General features: G+C 40.5%; 1 protein-coding gene across 1 annotated transcript; it reads left to right on the top strand.

Annotated features, from left to right (window-relative positions):
- The first annotated feature begins 2,849 nt into the window (after nucleotides 1–2,849).
- Nucleotides 2,850–9,451, top strand: LOC148426252 (uncharacterized). Its single transcript, XM_088409637.1, has 9 exons — nucleotides 2,850–4,377; nucleotides 5,009–5,098; nucleotides 5,170–5,256; nucleotides 5,327–5,364; nucleotides 5,460–5,555; nucleotides 6,140–6,296; nucleotides 6,996–7,069; nucleotides 7,318–7,416; nucleotides 8,417–9,451. Exons 1-9 carry the CDS (start codon nucleotides 2,850–2,852, stop codon nucleotides 8,672–8,674), a joined length of 2,427 nt encoding a protein of 808 aa, XP_088265763.1. The 3' UTR covers nucleotides 8,675–9,451.
- Nucleotides 9,452–10,033: the final 582 nt, after the last annotated feature.

Here is a 10,033-nt window from a genome sequence, read left to right on the forward strand (position 1 = left end):
AAGTGGTAATACACAATTGCCTTTATTTCATTTTTAATTTCGGATGAGGGTGGTAATTCTTGATTTGTCTGCTAATCTGCTGCATGATGTCTGGTGAATTTGTAATGTAAACAGTGGTGCTATGTACATATATGTTTTCTTATACGGAATAGAAACAACCCTCTCTTTGATTTTTTTTCCCCCCAACCCCCCTGTGGTAATGTTAGACAGGTAAAGGGCGTCCACATCGCCGTCAATAGTGGCGTCACCAGGAGAAGCCAGCCTAAGGGTTGGCAGGAGAAGAGAGGAGAGGCGAGGAGAGGGAGGGGTGGGGATGTTACAGAGAGCACAAGTCTTATGGGAGGTCTCCGTCACTTCACCCGCAGCTGACACAAGCTACACCAGGTGAGTACACCCACATTAAAACTTTTTGTTTTGTTTTTAATCACCGTTATTGTTGTTGTTATTGTGGATTTTTTTTTTGCACAAGATATGCAAGAAGCATTAAATGCTTGGTCAAGACTTCATTTATAATATTTACCCCATTTAATGGAACATTCTATATGCGTGAAATATTGCCAACAAATATAGCGTCACAGTTTGTGTTTTTTATTTAATTTTTCATTTACCAGTGAAAAATGTGTTATTAAAAATGTCATAAAAAGGAGCAAACTAAGAGCCTGCTTGTTTTTAGTTGGGGATGAATACATAAATGTATGACTGGTAATATTACCCTGAAGAAAATGAAAATTAATAGCCGGAATTATATATAATATACAATATAAGTTCAAGAAAGCTAACTTAAAAGGCTGTTGTGTCTAAGGCGCTTTGGAGGCACTGCTGGAGTTTGTTTTTATATTTTCCAGTACATTACATTTTAATAATCATAAAATATTCATTTTGCATGTTTAATTTTTATTGCGTATAAGACTTGCGTATAAGGTGGGTTTTTTTCACATGTACTAGTTATAAAGTTGTTGCGTATACTATAGTATTTCTCTTCATTATATTGTTAATAAAAGTTTTTAATTGTATATATTGATAGTAGACAACATCAAAGATGACATATTAAATATGGCGCATTACGTACTTAAAATCCATTAAGGTTTCCTTTAGTGCAATTTAGTAGTAGTTAATACATTTGTATTACAGTATGTATGAATCATTCCAATCAAAAGTTTGGTAATACCTTGAATATCATAAGTTTTCAAACATTAAGAAATTAGTTAGTCATTCCACATCAAAAAGTATCATCCACATCATAAAGCTTGGCAAAAAAATATATATAAAATGTGTTCTGATTTTTAGTGAACTTTTTACATTCACTAAATGATTCCATAAATATTATATTTATAGTAATTGATGACTTAATGTACTCATGTATAATTCAGATTTTTTTTTTTAATTAACCATCACTATTCAATGTTATCATATTTCCCATTCTATTAATTTTAACTGTTGCTAATACTTCTTCCTTCTCTTGATTTGGTCATGCGTTACCATGGGAACGTGTTGACCTTATAAAACTCTTCGGTTTGCGGCATATGAAATCATCACGTTGATGGCGTTGCTATATGAACGTGGGTCGCTGTTGTCATTGCGTTTCCAGGGTGCGGAGCCCAGAGGAGCCCGCGATGGAGGGGAGGGAAAAAAAAACAAAAAAAACAAGTGGCACTCCTTAGTCAATCTCCCACGGGACTGATCCAAGAACAAACAATTTAATTGCACGCGTGGATTAAATGTGCGCAAATATGGATTCATATTTAGTTATAATAGCAGTGTATCTCTAAACAAATATGTGCCAAAGAGGATGGACCTACTGCTAAATCTTGTTTCTGAGTGTTCAGGTGACAGTAATGCGAGAAGACAAATTGGCCAAAAAAAAAAAATGGTCAGGATTTTCAGTCTTTTCTTTTGTCTCCATTGCCACTAAGCAAACAATTATGAGATCACATTCACCTCAACAATTGGTAGGATTGTAAAAGGGATTTTGACAAAGCTCTCACAGAGGATATTTGCGCAGATGGCGTTTGGCGTCTTTTACAAAAAAAGCCCTATTAAAATGCATCGCTCAAATGGGAACATCTTTTGTTATGATATCAATGAGTTATGTTATAAGCGTCATTTTTTTATTTTGTCATTACAGGCTCTTTTTTCTGATACAGTGACAATTGCCTCAAGCACTATCAAAATGTTCACAGGTACGGTAAGCTTTGCTTTACTTTGTTAGTAGCATCATTATTTTCCATGGTGAAAACTTTTGTTGTATTCTCTGCAATAGTGATTGTCAAAGTTTTTACAAGTCTTCTACTTTAAATCATTCACTACTATTGGCGGCTGTAGACATCAAAAGATTCATCTTTACTGGGTGGCTATATATGTCTTTTTTTCTGGGTTAAAGTGGATGCCAAATGGAGTTTTTCTTGTGTTGGGGTGAGGGTTCACCCAGGGGTCACCGTTAAAATTCTCCCCCTTTCAACACTGCTCTCCTAATTCAAGTATATTATTGCTCAAAAAACAACCTCATTATATATCACCCACTTGCTTAATGCTAACACACAATGCGAAAAACCATAGATGAGCTAATAGATGGCATTGTTTTATTAGTTGCAAAGATACTGAGTTAGGTAATACAAGAATATATTCTTTATCCTCTGCAAAGAGTAGCTAAGAATACGATAGATAGATAGATAGATAGATAGATAGATAGATAGATAGATAGATAGATAGATAGATAGATAGATAGATAGATAATGTTAAAAATAGGAATAAAACAGTAAACCTGACTTGTTTTTTGATGTTTGATTTTTCCAGGCCTGATTGGTATCCCGGCACCACGTCTTCTCTTAGTCGGTTTACTTCTTCTCACGATGTCAGGAGGCAGGTCCAGTGCCACCAGTCCTGCCCCTACTACCGGTACGGCCGCCTCCACACCCATAGGTACAACCGTGCCCCCCACTGCCTCGTCTTCTACAGGAGCACCCATGACCTCCACCCCCCAGCCCCCTTCCAGCACGCCTTTATCCACAGCGGCCAATACCATGTCGTTGATGACATCCTCACCTGCAGATGGCGCCACCTCCAGTATGCCTTTATCCACAGTGGCCATGACCATGTCGGGAATGACATCCTCACCTGCAGATGGTGCCACCTCCAGTACGCCTTTATCCACAGCAGATAGTACCATGTCGCAGATGACGTCCTCACCTGCGAATGGCGCCACCTCCAGTACACCTTTATCCACAGCGGATAGTACCATGTCCCAGATGACATCCTCACCTGCAGATGGCGCCACCTCCAGTACACCTTTATCCACAGCGGCTAGTACCATGTCGAGGATGACATCCTCACCTGCAGATGGCGCCACCTCCAGTACACCTTTATCCACAGCGGCTAGTACCATGTCGAGGATGACATCCTCACCTGCAGATGGCGCCACCTCCAGTACACCTTTATCCACAGCGGCTAGTACCATGTCGAGGATGACATCCTCACCTGCAGATGGCGCCACCTCCAGTACACCTTTATCCACAGCGGCTAGTACCATGTCGAGGATGACATCCTCACCTGCAGATGGCGCCACCTCCAGTACACCTTTATCCACAGCGGCTAGTACCATGTCGAGGATGACATCCTCACCTGCAGATGGCGCCACCTCCAGTACACCTTTATCCACAGCGGCTAGTACCATGTCGAGGATAACATCCTCACCTGCAGATGGCGCCACCTCCAGTACAACTTTATCCGCAGCGGCTAGTACCATGTCGAGGATGACATCCTCACCTGCAGATGGCGCCACCTCCAGTACGACTTTATCCACAGCGGCTAGTACCATGTCGAGGATGACATCCTCACCCGCAGATGGCGCCACCTCCAGTACACCTTTATCCTCAGCAGCTAGCACCATGTCACGGATGACATCCTCACCTGCAGATGGCGCCACCACAAGCACACTTTTATCCACAGCGGCCAGTACCATGTCGTGGTCACCATCCTCCTCGCCTGCAGCTGCCGCCACCACAAGCTCCCCTTTATCCACAGCAACCAGTACCATGCTGTGGAAGTCATCCTCACCTGCAGATGGCGCCACCTCTAGCAAAACTTTGTCCGCAGCAGCCAGCAGCATGTCGTGGTTGTCGTCCTCACCCACGCCAAGCAATTCTTTATCCACAGCTGCGGCGGCAGGCAGCGTGCAGACGTCAGCTGCCGGAACAAGCGCTGCTGCTTCTACACATGTGGCTTCCATTAGTTCAGTCAGTGCGCCTAACACAGGAACCACCTCTGCCTCCTCCACAGCCACGTCCATGTCCGGCACCACATCAGGTCCCAATAGTGGCTCTGGAGCACCGACCACGACGATGATGATGAAGTCCACCACCAAGATGTCCATGTCAACCGGTGTGTTTTATTTTATTGGATAAATGTTAGGGTAGGGCATGGTGAAAGAGTGGTTCGCACGTCTGCCTCACAGTTCAGAAGTTGTAGGTTTTGATTCAGGCTCCTGCCTTCCTATGTAGAGTTTCCATGTACTCCCCATGCCCATGTTAGGTATATCGGATGCTCCAAATTGCCCTTAGGTATGTCTGTACACATTCCAAAAATATGCATGGCAGGTGTACTGGACACGTAAATGTTTTTGTTTTCCTTAATGTATTTTTTCATTATTATGTTGTACATTTGTTGGACATAACTTTCCTTGTGATTGGGTGTGGGAATGGTTGTTAGTTTCTGTGTGCCGTGCGATTGGCTGCTTTACTAGAGTTGATTTTGCTCATTTAAAAGTCAAAATTATTTACAGAAGACTATCTTTTCAAAAGGCAAAATTCCAACCTCACGGAAGGTCTACCATGACAATTTAGACAACAATCAAATTTCATAATCTGATTTGTCAATAGAAAATAATAAACTTACAAAAAAGGTTACACTTTTTTAGGTAAAAAATTTCAAGGGAAAAAATATTTGGGGTTCTTTCCAATTGCATTCTATTCTGGATATTTTTTTTTAATGTCCACTTGTACTTTAAAAACAGGCTCCAGCAGCGCCACCACAGCCATGACTGCAAACCCAACCACTAGTTCGAACATGATGATGTCCTCCACCAAGATGTCCACCTCCGCCAGTACGTTTTGCTTCACCACTTTACACCAATCAGATTTTTCTTAAGCATAAACAATCCCACCTCTCCTCCAGACATACCCATGTCCGGCGCCACCACGACCGTGAGTCCGAACACTGGCTCTGGTCAAAACACAACGACGATGATGTCCACCTCAACCGGTAGGTATTTTCTACTGGACTGTACCATTTATCATATCCAGCGTTAACATTTACTGTTCGTCTTTTACAGGAAACATGACCAATACGACCATGACAACAATGGGCATGGCAAGTCCAACTCACTCATCCGTCCTTTTTATATTGCTAGCTAGCTGTACTTTTAGCTACAATCATCATCCTGTTTATTTGGCTTCCAAATGCAGATATACTGTCCAGTATTCTCCTGTAATTGCTCAGAATGCAATGCCATGTACAGCAATCAAAATGGCACGCAGTGTGCCAGTGGTGAATGGTGTCAGGTAAGATCGCAAATTTTCACGTGAACAAAACATGTCTCCGTTTTTATAAACAGTGGTGTTTGGACAATTTCTTTTACCGTTTGACTTGGTTACTTGAAAATAAGCAACTTTTTTAGCTGATGTCATTTCAATTCATGGTATAAACCAGCCCATTAAAATGGATTTTGTCACTGGCACCAATATACTGTACTTCATGTTTATTTAGCATTATAATTATATGGGGGGGCTCATTTGTGGATTTTACCATCTGCCCTCTTGTGGTGGAAATTAGAAAATTGCTCCACAAATTATTATTGATTCATAAAACTGCTCTGCAAAAAAAAAATAATAATAATAATTTCAAGCCTTGTAAAAAGATAAAAAAATATCTCCGAATACACCAAGCTTCAGCATAATACAGTATAATAATTAGTCCCATTTTAACAAATGAATGGATTCTACCATCGAATTGATCTATCGCGAGATCGTTCATGGAATGACCGCAAGACATCGTGCACATGTCTTTTTAAAAATATATTTTTAGCTTATGAACCAAGAAAGAAAATCATATTTTAAATTGTGTGTGTTCTTTTGCTACCAATCAGCTTTTGAACATGGGCATGATGTACTACACGGCAAACTGCACCGCATCCTGTAGTAGCGGCTGCGCTAACGCCACGGACACCAACTGCGCCGTCGCTTGCTGCAACACCACGGGCTGCCTCGCCAACACATTCGCATCTCTGATGATGACGTCTACCGGTATGTCACTAGTAAATCCATGCGACATGTACGTTTTCACTTCTTTCTCCATCATTTTCTATACACCGTATTAGGGATGGTACGAGATCTTGTATGACGAGATCTCGCGAGAGTGTCATGAGATTTCTCGTCCTTTTTGCCTGTTGGGCCACAAGTGCAATGGAAAACACAGGATAATATCTTGTACCCTACATAGTGAGAAATACCAAATAATGTCTTCACAAAGACGCCTTAGCGTGATTTTATTTTGAAGTTCTTCCTGTAAGTATCTCACAATATCTGTAGCTTTCTAATGCACAAACTGTGGAATGAATCACAAGTCATGACTCCCGATGTAAACAACAGTGTTCTTTTGAAATCACGTTCAATCGCCAATTCAAGGAAGTAAAAAACAAACTTATGACACATTTTATTGTACGCCGTTTGTTGTCCATATTTAGTGCAAAGATTTACATAAATTAGCCGTTAGCTGGAAAAAAAAGCCTATAAGAAGAGTGCTTTTCCTTTTCATGTTTACATTTGCATGCTAGCTTGTTAATTTTAGTTAAATAGAAAATGACAAAAAATAGAACATTTATATTGAGCAATATTTTCTATTCCAAATTCGTCCAAAATGTCATCGTCTCTTCTCGTGTACTCAGATCTCGTCTTATGTGATTTGTGTCTTGTGTCTCTATTTTACAATGTCTTTTTGTCAAGCGGTTTCTCCGACTACCGTATCCGTCACCAAGGCCATGACCATGGCCCCCACCCAGCAAGCTACGACGGCAAAGGTAACAACAAAACGACATTCAAAATTGCTTGACCAACACAGCATAGCACACACTTAACAACATCATTCATAGTTACAGAAAAAAAATAATAGTAGAAGAAATTGAAGATACTAAGCTAGCTAACGCTTCTGGCAACTAAGCTAGCAAACGTTTCCTTATAGCAACATTAACAGCTAACACGCAGTGGAAAAAGAGACACTATCTGTTTGTGTGTAACATCAGCGTGTGTCTTTTTTTTTTCCTCCCAGGGAAACAAATGCCACCAGGGGACATGTACGGGTGCCACCTGCTACACCAGCTTTAGCAACACACTGCAGACATGCTCCGCCACGCAGCTGCACTGTCAGGTGAGAAGCACAACACACCCCAGAGTGATGCCAGTTGAGGTCAAGGTTCAGTTCATGTAGGGGACACTATGGGACAGTAATGCAAAACACCTAAATTGTCTAAATAGGATTGTTTATAATATTCGAAATGCAATATCAATAATATTTGACGTAAAAAGCTTACTTTTTTTGAAGGAGCTGAAATTTCACCCGCATTGTGACGACAACAAGTCAAAGTTCTGTTATTACACTACTAATATTGCAAAAATGATGTGGAAAAAGATGACAGCACATGAGACATCTTTAGAAAAACCAGGGTGTCCTCAACTGAGCTCACTAGGACTTCGTAAGGTAGCTTCAATAAGTCAAAAGATATTGACCATTCAGTGGACACAATCAATAAGAGCCAGAGAGCTAGCCTATACATTTGTGTCCAGTACTTGCTGTGTCCATTTTGTCTCAGCAAGACAGCATAAGGTAACACGTGGGACATCATTGTAAAGGGCCGAATGTCCTCACCTGAGCACACAGGGACTTGGTATGATAGCTCTAATCAGTCAAAAGATAGAGAGCAAAAATTAATTTGTGCTGCTGTGTCCCAATTTGTCTCAGCAAGACAGCAAAGTCAACACATGAGACATCATTGGAAAGGCCAGGATGTCCTCTACTGAGCACACTAGGACTTAGTAAGGTAGCTCCAATAAGTCAATAGATATAGACCAAAAATGAATGTCCACCCCTGTGGACGCAAATGAATAACTGGCTATCTGACTCCTATTCATTTGTGTCCATTGCCATGTCCATTTTGTCTCACCAAAGCAAAGTTAACACGAGACATCATTGGAATGGCCAGGGTGTCCTCCACTGAGTGCACTAGGACTTAGTAAGATAGCTTCAGTAAGTCAAAAGATATCGACGGAAAACTAATGTCCACTCCAGTGGACACAATGAATAGAATGTCTCGCAGTAGAATATAAGTACTTGCTATTTTTTTTTTTTTCCTGCGGCATCCTCTCTCCAGCTAATGAAGCAAACGGTCAGCGCCGGTACCCAGTGGACAGCAGGCTGCGCCACCAACTGCTCGGGCCAAACGCCATGCAAAACCGCCACGCCGCCTCCATGCCACTTGGAGTGCTGTAACGCCACCACCACCAGGTCCTGCCTGTGGCTCAACGGGACACTCAATCACGTGTCCTCCCGAGCCGCCGACCCTCGTCTCCACACTGGACCGACGGCGTGCGCGCTGTGCCTACTGTTGACCTTTGCCCTCCTGCTGTGAGATTGCAAAACGTATACCCCCTTTGTTGCTGATGTGCGATTGTATTTTGCAACATTTTTTTCCCCCGCCGCCATTTTATGGTCGCTCACAGTTTCAATTGAAGTATTTAAAGAGACAACACATTCCATTCGCTTCGTAAAATCCAACATAAATGCTTCCAATGACTCTGTATATCCTCCTGGAATCCGGCCTAGTGATTTACATCCACTGTTGTGTCCATTTTGTCTCAGAGAGACAACAAAGTGATTTGCATACCACCCAAACACATGAGACATCATTCAAAAGGACAGGATGTCCTCTCCTGAGCACAACAGGATTTGGTAAGCCTGCTCCATTGAGTTCAAAGAAAAAGACCAAAAACAAATGTCCACCACAGTTGGACACAAATGAACAGGCTGGCTATCAGTAGGATATGTTGAGAAATAGAGATGTGCCTTAATACGTGAGATTCAGAAAAGGAAGACTCTCATGTGTCCAAAATTTCTTTCTCTTCATTTTGTTCATAAAACTACGTAGCTGTGACAATATATTTAATATTAATATGCACTTTATGCAACACCAGCAGGGAACTTTTACACAGCGTGGTGGAAATTCGTTTAGTTACTTTTGTGTTGTTATATATTTTGTATTGTGAATACCTTTGTGGAGATGAAGTTTAGAATGTCTTAAAATTCAATTTCAAGGTCAAAGTGGTATTAAATCAGGATAGTTTTGTGTTGTACAAAAGATGGTATATGTACTGTATATGGAAATAAATCTCTACTATATGCCCGGTGACTATTGAGTGGGAATTGTATTATTTGAGAATATGATTATAGTTTAAAAACATCCACTGAAAAACGAAAGGGGAATATTTACTTGAATTAAAAATACTGTACTGGTAAAATTCTAAGTACGTTTTGAATAGGAATTTTTGTGTACGTTTAGCGATTTGGAAATGTAGCAATCCTCCACTAGATGGTGCTGTTTTTCTTTGGAATATTTTCCCAAAATATGGAAATTTGATATTTCAATATTGTTGACATATATATGATATTTTAACACATACAGACATATTTCGAACACACTTTGTAATGTCCCGGTATTTATCGTTTTGTTTTTTTGTTTTTGTTTTTTTATTCGTTCACAATTCTAGTTGAAGAAAAATACCAATGTGTAATCTAAAAATGTTGTTTTCATTTCTTGTCTTCCAAAAAATATTAAAATATGACTTAAGTTAATTGTTCTACGTGGCAATTTCAACAACGATTTAACGTTTAATTTCTTATTTTATTCATTTTCATATTTCTATTGTCAATATCTTACACGAGAGTTCATTTTAGGTGTATTTATGGGACATAATTTGCATATCCGCATAAA

This window comes from Hippichthys cyanospilos, chromosome 3 (genome assembly GCF_059441005.1).
Source record: "Hippichthys cyanospilos isolate Australia breed blue-spotted pipefish chromosome 3, RoL_Hcya_1.0, whole genome shotgun sequence".
NCBI lineage: Eukaryota > Metazoa > Chordata > Actinopteri > Syngnathiformes > Syngnathidae > Hippichthys > Hippichthys cyanospilos.

Bases quoted from the DNA above. Each gene is read 5' to 3' on its own strand.
- LOC148426252 (XM_088409637.1), top strand. From the start codon at position 2,850: ATGTCAGGAGGCAGGTCCAGTGCCACCAGTCCTGCCCCTACTACCGGT. The intron at 5,556-6,139 runs GTAAGATCGCAA...GCTACCAATCAG, and splicing joins CCAGTGGTGAATGGTGTCAG to CTTTTGAACATGGGCATGAT. The intron at 7,070-7,317 runs GTAACAACAAAA...TTTTCCTCCCAG, and splicing joins AGCAAGCTACGACGGCAAAG to GGAAACAAATGCCACCAGGG.